Below are 14097 nucleotides of genomic sequence, written 5' to 3'. Positions count from 1 at the left end.
GCTGTATAAACATCCATCATGTGGTGTTTGAATGGCTTAGGGTGGCTATGAGTGAAGGTGGATCACAGATCAATCAGACTCAAAAGTTAGGACTAGGCACACACTCATGTCCTGCGGATATTTGCAGATTTTGACATCTGAAAAAGTTCATCTTCATATAAAGCTTTGAAGTGTATGAAAATACCTTTGATACAGTGAGGTTTGTTTGGACTGAATCGAAGCATTCATCAGTTATTACCTTTTTAACCCTGACAGTCAAACAATAAATAATTAATTTCAGCCTTTGTTATGATTTGTGCACAGAATTTTAATTAGCAAAAAGAAGAAATTTATGTTTGACTAATGTTTGACAACACTCCATTCCCTAGTTTTTTCGGGTGGTTGGTCACTACCAGAAAATGTAGGTTTTTTTGTGACGACACAACAAAATCTCGAGGCTGCAACTAAAGATTATTTTCATTATCCCTTAATCTGATATTTATTTTATCCACATTCATTTGTGTGTTATAATCTCTTTACCAACACAATCGGTTGTCAGTACATTAATAGAGCTATGTAGGATAAAAGTATAGCAGAAAAGAAAGTTTCTAGTATCAACCACTAGTGAGGTGTCATGATCATATTTTAAAGTTACGTGACCTTCATATTGGCTCCGACCCCCCGCGACCATCAAAGAATGAGCGGTACAGATAATTCATTATGCATAGGTGGACAGATGACCTTCATTCATGTGTTTTATTGCTTAATTTTTAACCCCCTGCTCCAAATTCTCACACCATGAAAAGGATCCTGTTGTCAAAGTCATATTCTCTGTGACAGACGCAGACAGCCTTGATCCCAGTTCATCGGCTCCAATTCCTGTTTCTCAGCGTCTCTCGCCTCTCCAGTTCCGTCTTTCGTGTCTGATTTTACATTCGATCTCTCATTCCTTTTCTCACTCTTGGCTTCATGCTGTCTTGCCTTTGCTCCTCTGCACTTTATCTTCCTTAGTCTGTCAGTCTTTTGTCAGCCTCCGATCCGCTCTCATCTCTCATCTCATCTTCTCAGTCTATGAGCCCAGTGTTTCTGCCTCTCATGTTCTTTTTAATATCATCCTGAGCATCCGTGCTTTGAGCCTAACAAACACCTCGTTTACTCACATGACAGCCACACTATGAAGTTTAAACTCCAGCCATGTGATGTTGAGCAAGCAGCGTCGTTTTTTTTAACAGGCTCAACACTTTAGTCCGTCTAATCAGACCCGCTGTCTGTTTGCGTAAGCGCGGCTTCATTAATCTCATCCTCGACGGGAGGGGAAAAGGGATTCATCACTTTGTTCCACGCTGTTTCGGGGCCTGACACACACACTTTCACATTAGATACAGCCACGTTAACACCCACAGGTGCGTAGACGTGCGCACGCTGTTTGGATGAATGGCGGGAAGCTGCTGTTTCATAACCCAGGTCATGTTAGGTCAGACCGCCTGTGTGCAGCGTTTTTCCGCATGCTGTTTTTCTCCCCCACTTCCTCTCTTTACATTTTTTCATCTAACTAATCACCTTCTCTTCTCTTTATATTTGTTTCCCTTGCTGGAATCTATTAATATTTTCTCAACTATTTGAGATATATATATAATATACTTTTTTTTTTCCTCTGTCATTTGATTTGTGTTTTATTTTCTTCTTTCTATTTTCTGCTTACGTTCCTTTTACGGTTCCTGTCATGGCTCCTTGATCGTCTCAGCTTCATATATTTTTATATATAGACCACCTTTATTTTGTTGTCATTGGGTCCAGTGGGTATTTGCATTCATTTCCCTGTTAAGATTCTGTCACTGCTTTTAATTGCTCATTTCTATCAACACTCCCTGCACCTGACGTCTTATTCATCTTTGTCTCAGGATTTTTTTTGCCTATGAAATAGACTGACTCCATGAAGCAGTGACTCCATTTCATCTTGATGGTGGTTAGATTTTCTGGATCATTATTCTCTTTCAATTAAACTATAGTGCAGCGTTTGTTCTAAACCTGCCCATTTGGAATGGACTGTTTGCTCGGCCTGTGTTTATGCTCCGGAGCTACTTCAGAATTATTCTTTGTGATGAGTGAGTCCTCCTCAAACAGTTTTACAATATACTGTCACTTTTTATTTTTCGTGAGCTGGATGTTGTGTGCAGAGCTTTTTATAAACAGTCTATGTTGCAGAGTGAAGTTAGAAAACTTCAGGTTCATCCCAATTAACCCAGATTTATTCAATTAATCCCTTAATATTAACTTAATTTTCCCCTTAAGTATCTTTTAAAGCCTTATTTCACACTGACTCTCGCACAAAGATATATCGTATCCTAAGCTATTTATTGAAGCTCCATGACCTGTTTACACATTGTTTTTTTGGCTGCACCCTTCTAACAGCTACAAATAGTCTGTGTCTCATTTCCCTGAAATTCCATCCAACATATTTGGTATTCAAAACTTTCTCCTCTAGAATTTCAATGAACTTAACTTAAGGTTTGTATGAACTGTTCTTTTATGTTGACAATGTTGTAAAATGGTGTGTCAAAAAAACGCCTTGTGTACTTTCGGTCTAGGAAATATGCAGAATAATTTTCTTTCCTCATTAAACATTTGCAAAGCTGAATTCTTTTCTTAAATATTTCGAAACTGATATTGTTTTTTTGCTACGAGCTTGAATTTTTCTTCTCTCCTGCCTTTGCTGTGTCACTGCCTTTAATTAATGTCAAAGATGTTAATTTCGAGTGTTTATACACATAATTAATAAATCATGTCAGCTACAGCAGTTCAGTGTCAGCTAAATGTGCTGTCTCTCGTGTGAACATCATCTCTTGTCCTCCTGGCTGCATTCAGCCTCTTCTGTCTTATAACTTTTTGTGTTTTAAGTCATGCATCTTCTCTGCTGCTTTAAGGGCTGTCAAAAAAAACCCACAATACCTTAGAGTAATCCTGTGGTGTTTTTAAAATTTGGTTTCTCTTATCGCACTTTGCCAGTGACTTGTTACTGAGTGGGGAGTATAGCTCTCATATATATAGGCACTTTTGTGAAATCCCCAGTGAAATAAGTATCTTAAACGCCTGGAGGAGAGGACACTCGAAACACAGACAGAAACAGAGTAGTTGTAGATTTCCTGCTTTTATGCTTTTATATTGTTTACTTATTTATTTGCATGAAGTGTGTTGTCCTGTGGGAAATTACTGCATTATCTCCATTTCTACTCAGCAGTGACAGTGACTCAATGGGCACTATTTGTCCCTAATGTCCATTTTTTTAAAGTACAGATATTTGCTGATATAATTATCATAACTTGAGTACAGTGAGTGTCTCTAATGTCCTCAATGTCTCAGCTTTCAGAAGCCAGGGACAAGACACTTGAATGTCTGAATCAAACGATGGCTTACAAAGACCTAAAAGGCAACGACCCAACGACTATGGAACTGGTCAGGAAAATGGAGCAGGTACTCAACAGTCTTTGATTCTAAAACTGTTACATTTTTGGATAAGATTCTGCAAGGCAACAGTCATTGTGTCTCTGTACGTGTGGGTACTTAGCTCAAGGTGAATCTCGCTGAACGCGAGAGGCAGCTGCTGGAAAAAATGCTCCTCGTGGACCAGGTGACCCGTCTCTCGAAGCCGCTCAGCGAGCAGGCTGAGAACTGCCGACAGGACAGACTCTCGCTGGGGAAGAAGGTAGACGACAACATCCACTCATGCACAGAGACAACGCTTTTAATGCTGCACAGACACAAACAAACATGAGCTGCGACACAGATTGACACACTTGTTATATCATTTACACACAAGTGTGGGGTTTTACCTTTCTCTCTCCCACAAACACACTTGCACATTGTGTAAGGTGCGTGTGCGGCCCATGTGAGGAGCATGCAGAGCGAGCGTTTAGTTCACCGAGCATTAAAACTTCCTCGACTTGCTCTCTCTCTCTCTCTCTCTCTTGCACAAACTATGAAAAGCCTGTGGAACAAGGATTATTCCACGTAACAGCTTGTGGAAGCATTTCATAACACGGGTGCAGAATTAGTTATTATTATGATGAATGTGAGATGTGTTTGTGTGCCTGTGTTTTCAACCTCCAGCTGAACGAGATCCGAGCTCAAATAATCAACGCCACCCACCGACTGATGGCCGTCTCCGCTGAACTTTCCATGAAGCAGGCTGCTGCTTTGTCTCAACAGCAAGAGATCAAAGAGAGAGAGCTCCAGGTCAGAGGTCACGCACACACTCGCAGCACAGCAACAATGTGACTCTGTGATCTCAGTTGTACATTCTCCTCTCGGTTCTTCATGTAACCTTCCACTGAGGCAATTATAGACAAGATGAGTTTTCACTGTGTCACATGTTTCCCCTTGTTTATTTTGCTCATTTTCTCTGAAAAATAAATCTGGAGGTAGTAGAGAGACAAATGAATATCTTTTGATTCTTAAATGAAAATGAAGGAAACAAAGAAACTGCACAGGAACAAATAAACAAATGAGAAGTGAAGGTTGAATTCCAGAGAGATGATGATTCTCAGTTGAAACACTTTAAGACAGTGCCGGGTCAGTGTCTGTTTTCAGCATGCATTCGAGAAGACAGATAAAGAAGTGTTGAGTTTATAAAGCTCTCTGTGGGTGAACACAGCTTGTTTCTTTCCTTCCACATGCACAGACTACAGGGAAAGTATTAGCTTCTGCATGAGGAGACATACATGTCACAAAGGATAAATGTCCAGCGACTTGACCTTTGTCTTATTGTGTATCCTTAAATCATCATCCGCGGCACAGACCATGTCAGTGATGATGTCAAACATATGGAGATGATCATGAAAGCATAGCTGAAGCTAAATCTCAATAACTGAGGTAACAGTAATCAGAGATCGTTTAGCAAAGAACTCACAGCTCCTACTAGCCTGACTGCAAGAATGTATGTAAACTCTGTATTTAGTTTTGTGTGTTCTGGTTGTATAATAACCAAACTTTATTGTTATTTCTTGCCCCATTCACATTAAGATATAAAAAATAATCATCCACAATGGATTTCACAGACTTTAGGGACATGAGCTAAAAAATTATTGAGGCAACAATTTTTTAAATTGTGACTCTGGTTTGAGCAGAAAGTCTCACAACCTTCTATCTCAGTAAAATATGGAACTAATTTTTAAAAAATGAGAGGATTCCCCACATGCCTCGTAAAATGTTCCTGGAGACGCGTGTTAAGAACCTGAAGAGTCCCGGCAGCTGATGTGCAGCCCGCCGCAGATGCAGAAGTACAAAATGCAGAAGCATAACTATCGCCCAAATTCTGACACTAATTCGACCATCTGCTTTTTCGGGCGCAGTTAGACTCCAGCCGAGCCAGGAGAGCGCAGGGTGGAGGGAGTGATGGGAATACTAAGTGAGCGTCTCTCAATTTTTCCAGATGGACAGGTGCCAGCGGCGGCTGGAGCAGGGCCTGCCACCCTGCCCTGAGATGGAGGAGGAGTGGAGGAGGATGCTGCGGAACAAGAGGCGGCGGCAGAGGGACAAAGAGGAGAGAGAGAAGGTAAAGATCAGCGGTCAGGAGGCCATTAAAGCACCGAGCGGCGAGTATAGAAGACAGAGTGACCAAGAGAAAAGAATCGATTAAGATTCCGAGGAACAAAAGTGTCGCTGTAAACACACCCAGACTAAGAGAAGGGAGTAAAAACTATTAACACCGACAAGAGACAAGGAGGAACTGAAGTCTGCACATCACAGGGACATGAAGAAACAGAAGCTGTCCTCACAGACACAGGGATCAGTGGTGTCTGAGTCCAGCCGTCTGCAGCCTGTCTGCGGTTAAGCTCATCAATACTTTCTCACCCTATTCATCCCAACGTTGAGCCGCCGGCTCAAAAACCACCACATCAGCCCACGTTCACATCAAAAACAGGAAGACACGTGCAGAAACTGCAACACCAGTGCTTCTTACACTTAATATTTATCCTACATCTCATTTTTTCTCTTTAGAGGAAGATGTTTTTGTACGTCTTGTTTTATTTTTCTACCATTAGTGCTTGTTTTTCTGTGCACTCTTCAGATCACATGCCAGCAGATAAACTGTTCATACGCATGAGGAAATCTCCATCTCTTTGAAGCCCCTGTGACATTTCGGCTCAGTTCATTTCCATGCTGTAGTTAAATGAAAGTCAAAGGGGGAAGTGCGGTCCTGTCCACACTAACGTGGATATGAGTCTCGCTCATGCAAACAATGTTTTAAGTTGCAAGAACAGAGATTTTGACAAATTTCTTTTGAAATCGAGATTTAAAAACTCCAGTTTCGAGCAACAACAGTCTTTTTTTCTATATGTTTGATTAGCGCTGCTAGGTCTAATTACAGCCAAGCAGCTAAATGTAGCATCATTGCACCATCGACATTCACAGACCACAGCATTCTTTTCCGCTATTTGACCGATCTTTGATTTAGATTCTATCGCCACCTACTGGCCCGACCTGCTTTTGGAGTATTTTTTCGTCTGGACAAAGATATTTTTTTAAAAGAATGTCGACGTGCATGGAAGGAAATTCTTTAAGAGCAGAGGAAAAATATTCATTAAAGCAACTGTTACAGATTGATCCATCAGCCTCAGTGGGTTCAGCCACTGTTTCCTCTATAGTTCTACAACTGGTCTTATTATATTTGGTGTATTTTAGGCATATTTTCTTCTACCTCAGCCCTTTGACTAAAATACAACTTAATACATCCTGTTGTGTTTCAGTCTCCTGTGTCTCATCATGTCAGTGAGATAAATGAAAATATGCAGCGACAGTGTCTTGATGGTAGAAAGTGCAGTGTCTCTATAACCAGTGATCTCTCTAATGTGTATTTTCCTTGATTGAAGTTAATATGAAAAAGAAAGATTCATGGCTCAAATTTTAAACAGCCATGAGATCCTGAGCTCAACTGTTCAGCGATGCCCTTGCACTTGTCTTTAGATGTTGAAAAAAATTGTGGAATTAATTATTCCATTTGCGTGATTAAAATTCAAGGAAATTGAATTTTAACTATTTAGTTCAAGGTCGAGCGGTCTTGCATCAAATATTAAAACTGCCTGTGGTGTGTGTGTGTGTGTGTGTGTGTGTGTGTGTGTGTGTGTGTGTGTGTGTGTGTGTGTGTGTGTGTGTGTGTGTGTGTGAGCACAGCTGGCTCAAGAAGAAGAGTGGAACCAGTTGCCAAATGGAGAGTTCACCACAGCTGAGAGTCGTCCGAATGCGTACATCCCCGAGACCGACTCTCTCCCTCTGCCCAAACCCTACGGAGCCCAGGCACCGTTCAAACCCTCCCAGCCAGGAGCCAACATGAGACACATCCGCAAACCAACGCTCAGACCCTCAGAGATGTAAGAAACAATATGTGCACATTAAGGCCGAAGATATACTTGCTGTTAACTCTGCATACACATCATGGCTGCACTCGTTTCATGAAAGTGTTCCCAGAGATGTTTAATTTTTACTTGAAGAATCAGGGGAAATTAAGAAAATCGAGAATTTAACCTTTTAAATATATTTTCTAGTTCTTTTGGAAAATCAATAAATGTTTGTCTGCAGCTCCCTGCTCCTCGTGTGTTTTCAACCTGAACTCACCACTGCTATTTTGTCCTGTTTATTTACTTGTCGACGGCATCTGGTTACAATTTAGTTCCCTTTTGTTTTTTTTCACATTTTCCTGGCAGGAGTTTATTTGCAGTCTGCTTACAGTAACACAGAGTCCTGTGAAAAACAGGAAATGCAGGAGATTTAATTGTCTCGCTACCTTTCTTCTTCATTCCACACATTTCTACGTATTCCTTGCTGTCGTGTTATCCCCTCGCTCTTGTAATCTTGCAGCGAGTCTAAGCTGTAAGCTCTTAATGTCAGAGACGATGAAGGTAAATATGGAGAGAAACACGAGGCTATAAAGAGCATAGAGAATGACAAAGAGAGCGGAGAATTTAAATGAAGAGGAACAGGAGACGACAGCTGAAGAAAGGGGAGTCGTGGTGGAAAATGGATGAATGTGAGGTTGTAAACGGGGTGGAGGGTTCAGAGTGAAGACAGAAAAGTCTCTGAGCCTCTGACGCCTTCCACATTTACTGGAGCTTCGGGAGATCACAGCTTGTGAGCATGTGTGTGTGTTTGCCACCGACGTTATGCTCTGTGGCTGATCCTGAAGGTTCAAATAGTTGAAATAATTATAGCTACAGGCTTAATGGAAGAAGATTTTAAGTTATTCACAAAAAGAAATGACTCAATCATTGGTGGCTCGCTCCAGTATAGGTCATAAAACTGGTCTCCTCCGTGTTAGTGGATGGGACATGGACCATACAAACAATCAAAGTCAAAGTGATAATCTTTTAGTAAGTTTGCTATCAATTACTAATTTAATATTGAAAAAAAGTAGGTGACATGTCATGACTGACTCGCGATTGGTCAGGCGTGTGTATCTGTGCGACATTACCATCACCTCTCAATCACCAAGGTCGAATTTGTTCTGTGAGAAACACTGCAAAGAAAGAGACAAAAAGAAAAACCTGGATTCACCCATTCATTCGGATGGAAAATCCTTTCAATACGTGTTGTGTAATCCTGCAAACTAACAAGTAAACAAAGATGAAAACAACAGCTTCAGCTGGTAATAATTAGCAAAACCTACAAGTAACGATTTACCGGTTGAACAAACATTTGACAGCGATGATGAAGAAGTTCTTATGCTCATCTGACAGAGATGAGGGGACGAGTCAGACGGAAACATTAGGAAACCATCAGTTTGCACCATGTTGTGCCAGGTTTTACGATTCGCAGTGTTTGGGTCAACTTCTCACAGAGTTTCCAGAAGGCGGCAGCTTTGACTTCTATCTGATTTTCCAGCCAACCTTGTCCACCCAGCGGCGTGATGTGTGTGTGATGATCCATGGCAGGCTGATGGTGAGAGCTGTCAGATTAATTTAGCCCCCTGATTGTGCTTATTAGCCGGCTGCATAACACCGGCTGCATACCAAAGAGCGGAGGAGGCGATGGAGCGGCGAACGAGCGATTTGGAGGAATTCCCTTAAAGACAAATGATGTGAAGTGAAGTGGGTGCAGCTCGAGGTGGATACTGTGAGCATGTACAAAAGCATGATGGGTGTGTTCCTCTCTAAATGTGACTCGTCTGTCCAAAGCACACATCGTGATGAATGTGACAGCTCACTTCCTGTTCTGCAGAACTTCTTCTAGATCATTTCCCCATTTAACTCGAGTTTCCACTTCTTTGAGGTTCAAGGGAAATTCATCAGAAACAACCTGAGTCGAACTGTTGCCGTGTTTTTGGCAACGACAGAAAAAAACAGAGAACGTTTGAAAAAAAAAAATCTATTTATTCACATTTCATCTTACAAAACATTTTTTTTGTGTAAACATGAGAAACAAGAAGTGAACCCCCCCCCCACCCAGAAGATTGTTATGTCATTTCTCAAATGAAAGCATGACATGACATCTCTGGTATTTATTATTGTGTGGGCGTGCAGGGTCACCATCCACACACTCTGAACACACACCACACATTACAACCACATCTCAGGAATTTCTCCACTTACAGTTGGAGCTCGGTCGTGATTGACGGCACAAGTTAGCGTAACATGAAACAGATGTTTGTGTGTGTGTGTGTGTGTGTGTGTGTGCGGAGTGAGAGAATGATGTAAACGTCTCTCGGCTGTTGTTGACTTCTGAACCATGTTCTATTTTTGTTTGATTCCAGTTTGTAAATAATTTTCCGGTTGATTGAGTTTTGTGATGTCGTCATACCGCAACATAAAGCTTAAGTTTACGGGTTATATCAGACCATGTAGCACTTTAACATTTGTAATATTTTAATGAAGGTAACTTTGTGTGTGTAAGAACATGTCACTTTATCCTGTGAAGGAAAAATAATCACGTTTTATCAAATTTCAACGCGACAAACTTCATACAGTTGCTTGCGTTTGGACTAAGAATGAATTTAAAAACTTAAAATGAGGATTTTGTAGAAAACATTTATATTTTTTCAAGCAAGGAAAGTGTTGATTCTTCTTTTAAAGTTAAAATTTCTAGCTTTGAATAAGAATTTAGCGAGTTGTAGACGATCTTGTCAGTCAAAGTTATCGTACATTTGTTTTCTGAAGAATTAGGGTATGTTGTACTGAAGTGAAACGTGGATTAGCGTTAGCCTTAAACATTTTAAACTACACGTAGCCCTTATCGTCCATATGAAAGCCAGCGACAAAGTGTGAATTTCCCTAAATGTCTCACACATATCCCTGAAATTAAATGTAGTTACTTTTGGTTAAAGTATCAAAACTTGAAAATCATTTACATTTGGTATAAAGTAACAATCAGATTTGCCATTAAGGCTCCATTGTACATTCAGTTCACGATATCAAAATAACACAACAACTAAATCTCACTTTTCTCCTGCAGAGAATCGGTTTGACTCAGAAGCTTTGTGGCCCCGGTGCCTTCATACTTAAATCTGTCGGTGTGTAATCAAGTTGATTGGCTGCGGCGACATTACAGGAAACACAGGAGGATAAACAAGTGCGTTTGATTTATAAACGCAGAGCGCAGGATTTGACATTGATGTCCATAAATTGTGTGAGACACGGTGGAGAAGTGTGCGACTCACTGGAGAGAACAGTCGCTGCCACAGATATTGAGTTCGTATAAATAGCTGCCAGCAGTTTTTGATTTTGAATGAATATTACAACTGAAGGTTTAACTGTGTTCCCTTGTGTTTCCTTTTTTTGGTCCTGTTCAAACTGTCCCTCACAAACAACCAGGACGGATAAAAGACCATTTTTTCATCCTCCATTCCCCCCCCCCCTCCATCCATCAATCCCTCCGCTCCGCCCTCTATTTGTCATCAACCAACCCGAGCTTGTTTATGAGCGCTCTGCCTTTCAATCTCTCCGTTCATCCTTCACTCCTGGCCCTCCACCATCCACCCATCTGTTACTTGTCCTCGAGGCCCAGTCGATGATGACTGTGCTCTCAAACGCATTTTCCCCCCTCATCTGTTTCTCCCCAGATCCATCCATCCATCCCCCCCCCCCCCCCCTCCGCCTCCCTCCGCCTTCTTCATTTTTCTTCAAAGCCCATCAGTATCAGAGTCTGCTTCAGCGCCGTCTCCTCCACGAAACTGGCGTCCACGTTCTCCTGCTCCTCGAACGGGTTCAGAGCTGGAACACGGGACGAGGAGGAGAAAATGGAGCTTATTATAGAAGCTAAAACAGCAGATATAAACACACACAGAATACACATTCAGTCTTAATCCTCCTGAGACGTCTGTATCCGCACCAGGAAGGATATAGACACACATACACACACACACACACACACACACTACCTTGTTCCTCTATATCCGAGAGTATTTTTGCCAGGTAGGTAAGAGGCAGAAACTCGGGTGTGAGACCGGGCTTATCTCTGCTGGTGAATGCAAATCCCTGAGGAGGAAGGAGAAACACAAAAACAAAACCGTGGATTTCATCATGTTTTCTGCAGAGTCGAATCCAGGAACTTTTCATCTGAACTCCATTTTCTGTTACTTGAATAACGCTGGTTGCAGTTTGAGGCCTTTAATTTCGCACAAAATGCTGCTAACATAGCATGGCATAGTTAGCTTCATGCTACGTGAGCAGCACTGTTTTTAATCCACAGACTGTAAACAAAGATGGATGACATTTTCCCAAAAGTGAAGCCAAAGCATCTCGACTTCCACCTGATGGCTGACTGCAGTAGACCATACATCTTGCCTCCTCCATGTCAGTGAGTAGGACATGGACTAAACTAAAAAGTCAAAGTACATGTCGAATAAATGAATAAATGACACATTCATTCATGTTTTTCCACTGAGTTTGGTTTTAATTAGTTATTTGATGCAAAAAAAATGGAGTGATTGACAGCTTCAGTACAATTTTTCAGGATTTGTGCGTTACCTTGTTTTTGTTGCGTTTCCCCAGCAGAGTCCTGACGTACTCTCTGGAGATCGAGGCTGAACTGATGGGATGGTCCCACATATGGTGGATCCTCTGCTCCATAGGCTGATACACACACACACACACACACAGACACACACACACACACAGAGGAGTTTACATTTTAAGCATGTAGCTCATGTTGTCTAAAAAAAAATGTTCCCTGGTGGATGGGAACATCTGTGCTACTGTGTCGCCAACTGGAGCTGAAGACCGTCCCTGTTGAGCCGACTGCTAATGAGGAATTCCAGAGAAACCTTCAGTGTTGTGAAATGAACAAGTGGATCCAGAGCTGCTGAATCACTTCGAGATTGTGTGTGTGTGTGTGTGTGTGTGTGTGTGTGTGTGTGTGTGTGTGTGTGTGTGTGTGTGTGTGTGTGTGTGTGCGTGTGTGTGCAGTCTTGTGTGATGTGCTTTCTGAATCTCAAAACGCACCAAACAAATGTCTGATGGGAAGGACACAGAACGGAGACACTAAACACTCCAACATTCCTCTGATCGCGCGCTTGCACACACACACACACGCCTATAAAGTGCTATACTGTCTCCACACAGGAACAACCACCCCATCCTGAACACACACACACACACACACACACACACACACACTTACCAGCTAATTACACAAGTGATTTGTGATTGGCTTGAGGGAGATGAGACTCAAAATAACTTCAAACTCTTAATTGCAGCAGATTGGGAAGTTTTGGGAGAGAACTGTTCAAGTAGAGATGGAAACTTTCCCTCCTCGTTAACAGACAGGATGATGATACCCACATACATTATTTTTACTTCCATCCGTCCAAGCTGAGAAATTCACTCTGGACAGGGACCTGTCCTCCAGGTCGTCTCTGTCCTCCAGGCTTGTTCTGATAATATGCTGCAAAACTTCACTCCTCACCCTGCATTAAGAAGTGTCACACACACACACACACACACGTGGAAGTACCTCGGGCAGCCTCTTAAGAATGCTGAACTTGAGTCTCTCATTGACGTCACTGTTGTCCAGGTCTAAACACAAAGAAAACAGAGAAGAAATTAGAACAATGCTTTGGAGGCAAACACTGATTCTACTTTTCAGAAAGACTAAATGGTAAAATAAGATTATGTAATGGTCAGCAGAGGCAGTATGTAAACCTCTTCCTGCAATAACCCTTCCTCTAAATGCTCCTGTTAATAATAAAATGATGGTGAATGTTCACCATCAATAAAAACAAATTGGAGTGATGTTTTACTTTGATAGAAAACAGACCTTTTATTAACCAAGGCAAAATAATCGACCTGTCTACAGAGCCGATTAACACTGTGTCCAAATTCAGGGGCCAAAACCCTTGAAAGCTACATTTCAAGACCGATCGTGTCAATAGGGGGACTCAGCGGTTCCATTTCAAAAGTCTTCTTCAAATGTGGCCCACAAATGTGTTCTTCCATTCCTGGCCAGTGAAGGATCCGAGGGGTGGATCCCTCTCAGAATAACTTATGACACAAATTGGAAATGCTCTCTCTAACTTCAGCTCGGCCTTCACAGAATACTAATCCTTGTGGTCTGAATTAGGACGCAGCTAATGTGCCAGTACTTTGATGGCAGGTGTGTTTGCTGTGTTGCAGTGAGATCCATCCAATTAAAAAAAAAAGGAGAGCCCGTAGTCCTTTGGTCTCCGACTCCAACGTGTTCTCATCAGCCTCAGCTATTCTTTCTTGTTTTGCGCAAATCAGCAAAACTAATTGTAGATGTTAGCAATTAGCTCTGGTTTGATTTTACTTCTTTAAACAATGGACACGTGAGGAGTAAATCAAAAGTCCACACCCAGGCTACAGAAGACTGATTGGCTTGAGAGAAACATGAACATGTGAACATCTCTGTGTTTATTTGCAATGAGGCAAAAAGATCAAGCCCAGCCAAATATGCTAAGCCATAAAAAATAAACTTGAAATCATTTGGACTCTGGAGTTTAAATAAACTTTTCATCTTTGAGGGCCTTTGTCTGTTCTCTTCATGAGAAAGAGCATCAACATGATCAAGAGCAACAAGCAAAGCCTGATATTTTATTATTGTTGACATCCGTGCCAAGTCTCAGGGTTAGGCTTTTGAACACCGCACTCTCAGCTGTGCACACAGCGTGACCTC

The 14097-nt window shown here is 41.6% G+C and overlaps 2 protein-coding genes across 2 annotated transcripts in view; one reads left to right on the top strand and one right to left on the bottom strand.

The window, feature by feature from the left end:
* ccdc146 (coiled-coil domain containing 146) overlaps positions 1-7553 on the top strand; it is a 41921-nt gene extending 34368 nt beyond the window's left edge. Inside the window, exons 19-23 of the mRNA XM_020092451.2 lie at positions 3340-3450; positions 3545-3682; positions 4087-4212; positions 5408-5530; positions 7150-7553. Coding sequence (XP_019948010.2) covers positions 3340-3450; positions 3545-3682; positions 4087-4212; positions 5408-5530; positions 7150-7350 — 699 coding nt within the window. The 3' untranslated portion in view covers positions 7351-7553. The remainder of the gene's footprint in view (positions 1-3339; positions 3451-3544; positions 3683-4086; positions 4213-5407; positions 5531-7149) is intronic.
* A 1773-nt stretch (positions 7554-9326) lies between these two features.
* gsap (gamma-secretase activating protein) overlaps positions 9327-14097 on the bottom strand; it is a 28178-nt gene continuing 23407 nt past the window's right edge. Inside the window, exons 29-32 of the mRNA XM_020092476.2 lie at positions 12919-12980; positions 11934-12038; positions 11345-11441; positions 9327-11177 (exon numbers count right to left, since the gene is read on the bottom strand). Of these exons, the coding sequence (XP_019948035.2) occupies positions 11077-11177; positions 11345-11441; positions 11934-12038; positions 12919-12980 (365 nt within the window). The 3' untranslated portion in view covers positions 9327-11076. The remainder of the gene's footprint in view (positions 11178-11344; positions 11442-11933; positions 12039-12918; positions 12981-14097) is intronic.

Source organism: Paralichthys olivaceus, chromosome 23, assembly GCF_024713975.1.
Source record: "Paralichthys olivaceus isolate ysfri-2021 chromosome 23, ASM2471397v2, whole genome shotgun sequence".
Classification (NCBI taxonomy): domain Eukaryota; kingdom Metazoa; phylum Chordata; class Actinopteri; order Pleuronectiformes; family Paralichthyidae; genus Paralichthys; species Paralichthys olivaceus.
Note: the sequence above shows the minus strand (reverse complement) of the source record. Positions and strands in the feature narration are given on the sequence as shown.